This window comes from Salvelinus alpinus, chromosome 6 (assembly GCF_045679555.1).
Source record: "Salvelinus alpinus chromosome 6, SLU_Salpinus.1, whole genome shotgun sequence".
NCBI lineage: Eukaryota > Metazoa > Chordata > Actinopteri > Salmoniformes > Salmonidae > Salvelinus > Salvelinus alpinus.
In genome coordinates, this window is record NC_092091.1 from 75,968,542 (window position 1) to 75,981,596 (window position 13,055).

At 44.8% G+C, this 13,055-nt stretch overlaps 1 protein-coding gene across 2 annotated transcripts; it reads left to right on the forward strand.

The window, feature by feature from the left end:
• The first annotated feature begins 4,583 nt into the window (after nt 1–4,583).
• LOC139579377 (CD209 antigen-like protein C) lies at nt 4,584–9,152 on the forward strand. 2 transcript variants are annotated; one of them, XM_071407953.1, is made up of 6 exons: nt 4,584–4,820; nt 6,661–6,753; nt 6,858–7,112; nt 7,233–7,375; nt 7,504–7,604; nt 8,780–9,152. In XM_071407953.1, exons 1-6 carry the CDS (start codon nt 4,679–4,681, stop codon nt 8,925–8,927), a joined length of 882 nt encoding a protein of 293 aa, XP_071264054.1. In that variant the 5' UTR covers nt 4,584–4,678; the 3' UTR covers nt 8,928–9,152. The 2 variants fall into 2 exon arrangements, with proteins under 2 accessions (XP_071264054.1, XP_071264055.1); XM_071407954.1 differs by lacking the exon at nt 6,661–6,753.
• The last annotated feature ends 3,903 nt before the right edge of the window (nt 9,153–13,055 follow it).

Sequence of the window (13,055 nt, forward strand, 5' to 3'; positions counted from 1 at the left end):
CACACACACACCGCACACGTGAAGTTCCCCTTTCAAACATCTGGTAAAGATGAAGACATATATTTCTTCACACTGCTATCAAACACAGAAAACATAGATAGGAAGAAAGGACCTGATTTGGCCATCGATGGCCGGTCACAAGCCATAACGTGACTTCCTTATGAATGATGCCACAAACAGGTCTTATAAAGTGATAGGCTGAAAGGCTGCACTCGTCATAACTTGTTGTCATGCAGCTATCATGTCATATCACTGTGTTCAGATTATCCTGTCAGGTCTACCAACTTCCTGCTTGAAGGTTATTGGATACTTAAAACATTCTTTCAACTGCAGTGGACAACAGAGAGGTGCCTGGTGGAGAAGCATATCAAACCAACTACTCAACTACTTGTCAGGGAAGTTCGAATCATACAGTAGATATTACCATTAGGAGTCAGTTAGAAAGGTAATCATACAGTAGATATTACCATTAGGAGTCAGGTAGAAAGGTAATCATACAGTAGATATTACCATTAGGAGTCAGTTAGAAAGGTAATCATACAGTAGATATTACCATTAGGAGTCAGTTAGAAAGGTAATCATACACTAGATATTACCATTAGGAGTCAGTTAGAAAGGTAATCATACAGTAGATATTACCATTAGGAGTCAGTTAGAAAGGTAATCATACAGTAGATATTACCATTAGGAGTCAGGTAGAAAGGTAATCATACAGTAGATATTACCATTAGGAGTCAGTTAGAAAGGTAATCATACAGTAGACATTACCATTAGGAGTCAGTTAGAAAGGTAATCATACAGTAGATATTACCATTAGGAGTCGGTTAGAAAGGTAATCATACAGTAGATATTACCATTAGGAGTCAGTTAGAAAGGTAATCATACAGTAGATAGTACCATTATAGTCAGTATGAAAGGTAATCATACAGTAGATATTACCATTAGGAGTCAGTTAGAAAGGTAATCATACAGTAGATATTACCATTAGGAGACAGTTAGAAAGGTAATCATACAGTAGATATTAACATTAGGAGTCAGTTAGAAAGGTAATCATACAGTAGATATTACCATTAGGAGTCAGTTAGAAAGGTAATCATACAGTAGATATTACCATTAGGAGTCAGTTAGAAAGGTAATCATACAGTAGATATTACCATCAGGAGACAGTTAGAAAGGTAATCATACAGTAGATATTACCATTAGGAGTCAGTTAGAAAGGTAATCATACAGTAGATATTACCATTAGGAGTCAGTTAGAAAGGTAATCATACAGTAGATATTACCATTAGGAGTCAGTTAGAAAGGTAATCATACAGTAGATATTACCATTAGGAGTCAGTTAGAAAGGTAATCATACAGTAGATATTACCATTAGGAGTCAGTTAGAAAGGTAATCATACAGTAGATATTACCATTAGGGGTCAGGTAGAAAGGTAATCATACAGTAGATATTACCATTAGGAGTCAGTTAGAAAGGTAATCATACAGTAGATATTACCATTAGGAGTCAGTTAGAAAGGTAATCATACAGTAGATATTACCATTAGGAGTCAGTTAGAAAGGTAATCATACAGTAGATATTACCGTTAGGAGTCAGTTAGAAAGGTAATCATACAGTAGATATTACCATTAGGAGTCAGTTAGAAAGGTAATCATACAGTAGATATTACCATTAGGAGTCAGTTAGAAAGGTAATCATACAGTAGATATTACCATTAGGAGTCAGTTAGAAAGGTAATCACACAGTAGATATTACCATTAGGAGTCAGTTAGAAAGGTAACTATACAGTTAGTTAAGATGGATGACTACGTCAATGAAGAGGTTATTGAAGAAAACAAAGTTATTGTGGAAAAAAAGAACAGAGCAAAGAAAAGAACGAAGACTGAGACTCATCGCTCAGGTAAAAACTAGGAAAGCTCTCTATCACACACATACCGTACACAGACAAAGACTTAAACACATGAACAAAAGCACAAGGAAAATGCTAACTGATAGCAACTTATAGTTTGAACTGTGTTTTGAGGCTATACATACAGTGGGTTTACAATATTGTTTAGAAACAATTAATTTAACAGGTTATATGTTGGGTTCTGATGGGGAATGACTGTTGAACTAAGATCATGAGGCTTTTATAAGTTATCATCTTTAAGAATGGATTGGTAGACTTTATATCATAAAACAGCTGTGAGAAACAGTCCTATTGTGGCTGATTATGTCACACCCCCACCCTCTTATACGTGTGTGTGTGTGTGTGTGTGTGTGTGTGTGTGTGTGTGTGTGTGTGTGTGTGTGTGTGTGTGTGTGTGTGTGTGTGTGTGTGTGTGTGTGTGTGTGTGTGTGTGTGTGTGTGTGTGTGTGTGTGTGTGTGTGTGTGTGTGTGTGTGTGTGTGTGTGTGTGTGTGTGTGTGTGTGTGTGTGTGTGTGTGTGTGTGTGTGTGTGTGTGTGTGTGTGTGTGTGTGTGTGTGTGTGTGTGTGTGTGTTCTCACATCAGTGTGTATCTCCTCAGGACCTGAGGATTCAGGGAGAACACTCTACAGGATGGTTGCTATGAGCTTTGGGATACTCTGTGTTCTCCAAGTCACGCTCAACATCTCCCTGAGACTAGTCTGTGAGTGTATTGTTATCTAATCATCACACTATATCAGACTTTCACAACAAGGTCCCAACTTCCCTAAGTTCGTCCTCTGTTAGACATGTTTAAGGAACTAACCAAACCACATACAAGATATTGTATCTTCTTTCAGCAGACCATCTGGACCAGTGTTTCTCAATCCTAGCCCAGGGAAACCGATAGCGGTGAACATTTTTATTTTTGACACAGCAGCACACAGCTGATTCAAATTATCAACTCATCATAACGCTTTGATGATTTGAATTAGGTGTGTAATGCTAAGGTCTAAACAAAAATGTGCACCCCTTCTAGACCAGTGGTTTTTAAACCTCTTCTCTGGGACCCCCAGCTGTTCCATGTGTATTTCAGGGCTAGCACCTGATTCCAATTGTCAAGTAGTCATAAAGCCTTTGAATAGGTGAAATACCTATTTTAGGGCTACAACAACATGTTGAAATGTCTGGTGGTCCCCGAGGACTGTGTGTTTTTAATGCCTGTCACTTACATTAGCAGTAACAAATGACGTTTTCACCAGTAGCTATATGTATCCATCCTATGCAGATAACAGAAGCATCGGAGACTCCTACAATTAATATGACTAAAGAGAAAGACCAGCTACAGACGAGTTACAACAGTCTGACAAAGGAGAGAGACCAGTTAGAAAGGAAGAGAGACAACTATCGGAATAAGAACTGAACTGTTATTCCTTTTGATGTCAAACCTCATCAAAATGGCAATCCTAAAACCTTGAGGAACTGAAATGGGTTTGCTTCAATCATGTCAACTGTATACAACCTTTAGGTAACACTTTTTGGATAGCACCAAGTAATTGTATTTATTTATTGTGTTGTATTCTTCAACAGTAAATTATATTATTAAACTAAGACTGGTGGGAGCCATATCAAGTTTTATATTATCACACTAAGGCTGGTGGGAGTCATATAATATATTATATTATCAAACTAAGACTGGTCGGAGTCATATCATGTATTATATTATCACAATAAGACTGGTGGGAGTCATATCATGTATTATATTATCGCACTAAGATTGGTGGGAGTCATATCATGTATTATATTATCAAACTAAGACTGGTGCGAGTCATATCATGTATTATATTATCACACTAAGACTGGTGGGAGTCATATCATGTATTATATTATCACACTAATGCTGGTGGGAGTCATATCATGTATTATATTATCACAATAAGACTGCTGGGAGTCATATCATGTATTATATTATCACACTAAGGCTGGTGGGAGTCATATCATGTATTATATTATCAAACTAAGACTGGTGCGAGTCATATCATGTATTATATTATCACAATAAGACTGGTGCGAGTCACATCATGTATTATATTATCAAACTAAGACTGGTGGGAGTCACATCATGTATTATATTATCACACTAAGACTGGTGCGAGTCATATCATGTATTATATTATCAAACTAAGACTGGTGCGAGTCATATCATGTATTATATTATCACACTAAGACTGGTGGGAGTCATATCATGTATTATATTATCACACTAAGGCTGGTGGGAGTCATATCATGTATTATATTATCACAATAAGACTGCTGGGAGTCATATCATGTATTATATTATCACACTAAGGCTGGTGGGAGTCATATCATGTATTATATTATCACAATAAGACTGCTGGGAGTCATATCATGTATTCTATTATCACACTAAGGCTGGTGGGAGTCACATCATGTATTATATTATCAAACTAAGACTGGTGCGAGTCATATCATGTATTATATTTTCACAATAAGACTGGTGCGAGTCACATCATGTATTATATTATCAAACTAAGACTGGTGGGAGTCACATCATGTATTATATTATCACACTAAGGCTGGTGGGAGTCACGTGGTGGCCAGGGTTGTGCTAATTTCACAATTTCCCCTTCACTGTTGTTGACTGATAAAGAGTTTCACTACCTAAAGTCACACAGACGCAGGACAGTGCAGGGAGAAGACACAGCTACAGACGTATATTAGAGTTGAGGTAAGAAGTAGAAGTTACTGTATTTGACCACAAGTGTGTTAAGATGTCAGAGGGAGTCTATGAAAACTCAGATGGATTTGAAGACGATGAGCCTGATGCAATGAAGAACACAGACATTGATGGCCAATTATATTCCAACGTAGGAGCCTTCAAACCCAGTCCAAGAGATGGAGTTGTTGCTTCAGGTAAGATTACGCACACACACGCACGCACACACACACACACATGCACGCACACATTAAACAGGTGAGATTTCCATGTAGTAATATAGCTTTGTAGCATCATAGACTGTGTGATCACGCTCTCCATTGCCGATGTTAGTAAGACCTTTAAACAGGTCAACATTCACAAGGGCGCAGGGCGAGACGGATTACCAGGATATGTACTCTGAGCATGCACTGACCAACTGGCAAGTGTCTCCGCTGACATTTTCAACCTCTCCCTGTCTGAGTCTGTAATACCAACATGTTTCAAGCAGACCACCATAGTCCCTGTGCCTAAGAACACTAAGGTAACCTGCCAAAATGACTACCGACCCGTAGCAACAGTTAGTGAAAGGCTGGTCATGGCTCACATCAACACCATTGTCCCAGAAACCCTAGACCTACTCCAATTTGCATACCGCCCAAAAAAGATCCAGATGATGCAATCTCTATTGCACTCCACCTTGCCCTTTCACATCTGGACAAAAGGAACACCTATGTGAGAATGCTATTCATTGACTACAGATCAGCGTTCAACACCATAGTACCCTCAAAGCTCATCTCTAAGCTAAGGACCCTGGGACAAAACACCTCCCTCTGCAACTGGATCCTGGACTTCCTGACGGGCCGCCCCCAGGTGGTAAGGGTAGGTAACAACACATCCGCCACGCTGATCCTCAACACGGGGGCCCCTCAGGGGTGGGTGCTCAGTCCCCTCCTGTACTCCCTGTTCACTCATGACTGCATGGCCAGGCACGACTCCAACACCATCACTAAGTTTGCCGATGACACAACAGTGGTAGGCCTGATCACCGACAATGACTAGACAGCCTATAAGGAGGAGGTAAGAGACCTGGGCGTGTGGGGCAAGGACAACAACCTCTCCCTCAACGTGATCAAGACAAAGGAGAAGATCGTGGACCACAAGAAAACGAGGACCGAGCACGCCCCCATTCTCATCGACGGGGCAGTGGTGCAGGTTGAGAGTTTCAAGTTATTTGGTGCTCACAATACCAACAAACTGACATGGTCCAAGCACACCAAGACGGCCATGAAGAGGGCACAACAAAACCTGAAAAGAGGGCACAACAGACTGAAAGGATTTGGCATGGGTCCTCAGATCCTCAAAAGGTTCTACAGCTACACCATCGAGAGCAGCCTGACTGGTTGCATCACTGCCTGGTAGGGCAACTGCTCAGCCTCCAACCGCAACGCACTACAAAGGGTAGTGCGTACAGCCCAGTACATCACTGGGCCAAACTTCCTGCCAATCAGGACCTCTATACCAGGCGGTGTCAGAGGAAGGCCCTAAACATTGTCAAATACTCCAGCCACTCTAGTGATAGACTGTTCTCTCTGTTACCACATGGCAAGCAGTACCAGAGCACTTAAGTTTAGGTCAAAGAGGCTTATAAACAGTTTCTACTCCCAAGCCATAAGACTCCTGAACATCTAATCAAATGGCTACCCAAACTATTTGCATTGCCCCCCCTTTACCCTTCTGCTACTCTTTTTATTATCTATGCATAGTCACTTTAATAACTCTACCTACATGTACATATTACCTCAATTACCTCGACACCTGTGCTCCCGCACACTGACTCTGTACCGGTAACCCTTGTTTATAGCCTTGCTATTGGTATTTTACAGCTGCTCTTTAATTGTTACTTGAATTATTTTCTTTTTTTTGTATTTTTCTTAAAACACCTGTTGGATACGGCGCATGTGACAAATACAATTGTATTGCATTTATTTGTACCAATCCTGGATGATACAGTAAAACACATTACCAAATATCATACTTTTATCATTTGTTATTCAGTACATGTTCAGTGGTGGAAGAGACCCTCTGGAGTTGCTGCAGTGTGTCTGGGTGTTGTCCTACTGGCTGGGATCATAGGCCTGTCTGTCTACTGTAAGTTTAGTATGTTGTCACTGAGACTTAAGTAGCCTACTTAATCATACTTAATCATCAATTGTGTGGTAGTTACATGTTTGATTAACTTTTCCCTTTTACAGATGGAGTCATTGGTCATCACGACTCAACAGAGAGAGACCAGCTACAGACCAGTTACAACAACCTGACTAAAGAGAGAGACCAGCTACAGACCAGTTACAACACCCTGACTAAAGAGAGAGACCAGCTACAGACCAGTTATAACAAGCTGACTAAAGAGAGAGACCAGCTACAGACCAGTAGTAACACCCTGACTAAAGAGAGAGACCAACTACAGAAAGAGAAAGATGATCTCATGAGAAAGTTCTCTAATCTGAGTGAGTTCACCTGATAAATGATCATAACATCACATATCTGATATGCTGTAAACGTGTGTTTGTATTCTACAATAATAGGTGCAGAATAATAAGATGAGAATTCATGTTTCTGTCTTGTAGAACAAACCTGTCCTGAAGGCTGGCAGCAGTTTGAATCCAGTTGTTACTTCCTGTTTACTGAGGCTAAAACCTGGGAGGAGAGCAGACAAGACTGTCGGGGGAGAGGAGCAGACCTGGTGATTGTAAACAGTGATAAGGAACAGGTGAGAGAGAGATATATGGCAGGGGGGGGGGGTATGATCAAACATGCCTTGGTCAGTAATGTATCTTCCAGTATTTAACACATGTAGTCTATAGTAGTTGACAATATCAGTATCTTTCTCACCAACAGGAGTTTCTCTTCAAATTCAACAATAGTTTCTGGATTGGTCTGACTGACTCTGTTACTGAGGGGACTTGGAAATGGGTGGACGGCACCGCACTGACCACAAGGTAAGAGACTACTGCTCTAATAACACTGACCACAGTGGAAGGGGTAGGACTGATTCTGTGTGTTGTTCATACTCTAGGTTCTGAGAGAGAGGTCAGTCTAACTCTGTGTTGTTCATACTCTAGGTTCTGAGAGAGTGGTCAGTCTAACTCTGTGTTGTTCATACTCTAGGTTCTGAGAGAGAGGTCAGTCTAACTCTGTGTTGTTCATACTCTAGGTTCTGAGAGAGAGGTCAGTCTAACTCTGTGTTGTTCATACTCTAGGTTCTGAGAGAGAGGTCAGTCTAACACTGTGTTGTTCATACTCTAGGTTCTGAGAGAGTGACCAGTCTAACTCTGTGTTGTTCATACTCTAGGTTCTGAGAGAGTGGTCAGTCTAACTCTGTGTTGTTCATACTCTAGGTTCTGAGAGAGTGGCCAGTCTAACTCTGTGTTGTTCATCCTCTAAGTTCTGAGAGAGTGGTCAGTCTAACTCTGTGTTGTTCATACTCTAGGTTCTGAGAGAGTGGTCAGTCTAACTCTGTGTTGTTCATACTCTAGGTTCTGAGAGAGTGGTCAGTCTAACTCTGTGTTGTTCATACTCTAGGTTCTGAGAGAGAGGTCAGTCTAACTCTGTGTTGTTCATACTCTAGGTTCTGAGAGAGTGGTCAGTCTAACTCTGTGTTGTTCATACTCTAGGTTCTGAGAGAGTGGTCAGTCTAACTCTGTGTTGTTCATACTCTAAGTTCTGAGAGAGAGGTCAGTCTAACTCTGTGTTGTTCATACTCTAGGTTCTGAGAGAGTGGTCAGTCTAACTCTGTGTTGTTCATACTCTAGGTTCTTAGAGAGTGGTCAGTGTAACTGTGTTGTTCATACTCTAGGTTCTGAGAGAGTGGTCAGTCTAACTCTGTGTTGTTCATACTCTAGGTTCTGAGAGAGTGGTCAGTCTAACTCTGTGTTGTTCATACTCTAGGTTCTGAGAGAGTGGTCAGTCTAACTCTGTGTTGTTCATACTCTAGGTTCTGAGAGAGTGGTCAGTCTAACTCTGTGTTGTTCATACTCTAGGTTCTGAGAGTGGTCAGTCTAACTCTGTGTTGTTCATACTCTGGGTTCTGAGAGAGTGGTCAGTCTAACTCTGTGTTGTTCATACTCTAGGTTCTGAGAGAGGGGTCAGTCTAACTCTGTTGTTTCTACTGCAGGTATTGGGGGAGTGGACAGCCTAATGGTGATGTAGGGGAGAACTGTGCGTTGTTCTCTCACAGTTCATCAGACCAAGGAAAATGGCATGACTATCCGTGTTCAACTAACCATTACGGGATCTGTGAAATAGTTCTCTCTCTCTATTAGTTATGATGTTGATTGTCATGTTGAAAGTCATGATACCAGCTACAGGACTTCAGACAGTATTCACAGCCTAGCCTTTTTCCACATTTTGTTGTTTAAACGCTGAATTTTTAAATGGATTAAATTGAGATTTTATTGTCACTGTCCTACAAACAATAACTCATAGTGTCAAAGTGGAAATATGTTTTTCAATTATTTTACAAAATAATAAAAGATTTAAAGCTGAAATGTCTCGAGTCAGAAAGTATTCAACCCCTTTGTTATGACAAGCCTAAATACATTCAGGAGTAAAAATGTGCTTAACCTTGACACATAATAAGTTGCATAGACTCACTCTGTGTGAAATACAGAGTACAGTATGTCTACATACTCTCCTTTAAATCTAAACACAACAATTATTTGTCTTATTTTTTCTCTCTTCCTCATTCTCTTAATTTTCTTCTTCCTCCTCTGTCTCTCTCTGACACTAAGGCTACTTTCTCCCAACTCCTCTCCTCCTGTTTCCTGTCTCGTCGACTCCTGTTTCCTGTCTCCTCTCCTCCTGTTTCCTGTCTCCTCTCCTCCTGTTTCCTGTCTCCTCTCCTCCCGTTTCCTGTCTCCTCTCCTCCCGTTTCCTGTCTCCTCTCCTCCCGTTTCCTGTCTCCTCTCCTCCCGTTTCTTGTCTCCTCTCCTCATGTTTCCTGTCTCCTCTCCTTCTGTTTCCTGTCTCCTCTCCTCATATCTCCTCACCTCTCCTCCTGTCTCCTTTCCTTCTGTCTCCTCTCGTCTCCTCCTGTCTCTTCTAATCCCATCTCCTCCCTACTAGAGGAAAACGTCCACGGGTCTTCCCATTGGACAATATTATCCAATGCGTTTTGAGAAAGAAGCGAAGAGAGCGAGAGGAAATAAGGAGGAATCAAGGAAGGGATAATTGAGAAAAGCCCATGGGCGTGTCTGCAATACCACTACTCTGTAAAATGCTTCATCATTATTTTTATTAGCAACATTGCCATAGGCTTATGCTTAGTTTAAAAATAAAATTGTTTCATAAAACCGTGTGACCTGCAGTTGGACACACACACAGAATGCGGAACATTACTGAGAGCATACAAAAACACGTCCCTTTTAAAATTCTGAGAAAGATAACGACACTTCTGAATAACTCCTTACTGTAACGCTCGTCTACTTCGTCCTCCTCCTCAGACGAGGAGAGGCGAGAAGGATCAGAGGACCAATGTGCAGCGTGATAGTTATATGACATAATGATTTATTTAAACAAACGACGAAACACGAAATAACACTTGAATATTTAACAAAATAACAAACTACGTAGACTGACCGAAAACATGTGAACTTACATGTAACGAAGAACGCACGAACAGGTACAGACTACAAACAAACGATACAGTCCCGTGTGGTAACATATACGGACACAGGAGACAACCACCCACAAACAAACAGTGAGAACACCCTACCTTAATATGGTTCACAATCAGAGGAAACGTCAAACACCTGCCTGTAATTGAGAACCATATCAGGCAAACCATTAACCCCAACATAGAAACACAAAACATAGACTACCCACCCAGCTCACGTCCTGACCAACTAAACAAAGTTAAACAAAGGAAAAATAAGGTCAGGAACGTGACATAACCCCCCCCCCCCTTAAGGTGCGAAATCCGGGCGCACCAGCATAAAGTCTAGGGGAGGGTCTGGGTGGGCGTCTGTCCACGGTGGCGGCTCTGGCGCTGGTCGTGGTCCCCACCCCACCATAGTCACTACCCGCTTTCGTAGCCTCCTCAAAATGACCACCCTCCAAATTAACCCCACTAGATTAAGGGGCAGCACCGGACTAAGGGGCAGCACCGGAATGAGGGGCAACACCGGAATGAGGGGCAACACCGGAATGAGGGGCATCTCCGGAATGAGGGGCAGCTCCGGACTGAGGGACGGATCCTGGCTGGCTGGCGGATCCTGGCTGGCTGGCTCTGGCGGATCCTGGCTGGCTGGCTCTGGCGGATCCTGGCTGGCTGGCTCTGGCGGATCCTGGCTGGACGGCCCTGGCGGATCCTGGCTGGACAGCTCTGGCGGATCCTGGCTGGACGGCTCTGGCGGATCCTGGCTGGACGGCTCTGGAGGATCCTGGCTTGACGGCTCTGGCGGATCCTGGCTGGATGGCTCTGGCAGATCCTGGCTGGCTGACGGCTCTGGCGGATCATGGCTGGCTGACGGCTCTGGCTGATCCTGTCTGGCGGAAGGCTCTGGCTGATCCTGTCTGGCGGAAGGCTCTGGCTGATCCTGTCTGGCGGAAGGCTCTGGCTGATCCTGTCTGGCGGAAGGCTCTGGCTGATCCTGTCTGGCGGACGGCTCTAGCGGTTCCTGTCTGGCGGACGGCTCTAGCGGTTCCTGTCTGGCGGACGGCTCTAGCGGCTCCTGTCTGGCGGACGGCTCTGAAGGCTCAGTACAGACGGGCGGATTTGCAGGCTCAGTACAGACGGGCGGCTTTGAAGGCTCAGTACAGACGGGCGGCTCTGACGGCTCGGGACAGACGGGCAGCTCTGACGGCTCGGGACAGACGGGCAGCTCTGACGGCGCTTGGCAGACAGACAGCACATTATGCCTGGTGCGTGGTGCCGGAACTGGAGGTACCGGGCTAAGGACACCCACCTTCAGGCTAGTGCGGGGAGCTAGTGCGGGCTCTGGCGGATCCTGGCTGGACGGCCCTGGCGGATCCTGGCTGGACAGCTCTGGCGGATCCTGGCTGGACGGCTCTGGCGGATCCTGGCTGGACGGCTCTGGAGGATCCTGGCTTGACGGCTCTGGCGGATCCTGGCTGGATGGCTCTGGCAGATCCTGGCTGGCTGACGGCTCTGGCGGATCATGGCTGGCTGACGGCTCTGGCTGATCCTGTCTGGCGGAAGGCTCTGGCTGATCCTGTCTGGCGGAAGGCTCTGGCTGATCCTGTCTGGCGGAAGGCTCTGGCTGATCCTGTCTGGCGGAAGGCTCTGGCTGATCCTGTCTGGCGGACGGCTCTAGCGGTTCCTGTCTGGCGGACGGCTCTAGCGGTTCCTGTCTGGCGGACGGCTCTAGCGGCTCCTGTCTGGCGGACGGCTCTGAAGGCTCAGTACAGACGGGCGGATTTGCAGGCTCAGTACAGACGGGCGGCTTTGAAGGCTCAGTACAGACGGGCGGCTCTGACGGCTCGGGACAGACGGGCAGCTCTGACGGCTCGGGACAGACGGGCAGCTCTGACGGCGCTTGGCAGACAGACAGCACATTATGCCTGGTGCGTGGTGCCGGAACTGGAGGTACCGGGCTAAGGACACCCACCTTCAGGCTAGTGCGGGGAGCAGCAACAGGGCACACTGGACTCTCAATGCGTACTATAGGCCTGGTGCGTGGTACCGGCACTGGTGGTACCGGGCTGAGGGCACGCACATCAGGGCGAGTACGGGGAGAAGGAACAGGGCACACTGGACTCTCGAAGCGCACTATAGGCCTGGTGCGTGGTGCCGGGACTGGTGGTACCGGGCTGAGGACACGCACCTCAGGGCGAGTGCGGGGAGAAGGAACAGGGCACACTGGACTCTCGAAGCGCACTATAGGCCTGGTGCGTGGTGCCGGAACTGGTGGTACCGGACTGGAGACACGCACCTCAGGGCGAGTGCGGGGAGAAGGAACAGTGCGTACAGGGCTCTGGAGACGCACAGGAGGCTTGGTGCGTGGTGACGGGACTGGTGGTACCGGGCTGGAGACACGCACCTCAGGGCTAGAGGAACATGGCTCTGGAGACGCACTGGAAGCCTGGTGCGTGGTGCAGGCACTGGTGGTACTGGACTGTGTTTTACAGCGAAAACACAATATAGCATTATATTAGCTTACTACAATAGCCTACCACACTACCGCATTCATTCATCAAGGCACGTTAGCGATAGCAATAGGCACGTTAGCAATCGTAACAAACCAGCAAAAGATATATAATTTTTGACTAACCTTGATAAGCTCCATCAGATGACAGTCCTATAACATCAGGTTATACATACACTTATGTTTTGTTCGAAAATGTGCATATTTAGAGCTGAAATCAGTGGTTACACACTGTGCTAACGTAGCATCTTTTTCCCAGAATGTGCGGATATTTCTATTAGACTC

Bases quoted from the DNA above. Each gene is read 5' to 3' on its own strand.
- LOC139579377 (XM_071407953.1), top strand. From the start codon at position 4,679: ATGTCAGAGGGAGTCTATGAAAACTCAGATGGATTTGAAGACGATGAG. The intron at 6,754-6,857 runs GTAAGTTTAGTA...TCCCTTTTACAG, and splicing joins CATAGGCCTGTCTGTCTACT to ATGGAGTCATTGGTCATCAC. The intron at 7,113-7,232 runs GTGAGTTCACCT...TCTGTCTTGTAG, and splicing joins GAGAAAGTTCTCTAATCTGA to AACAAACCTGTCCTGAAGGC.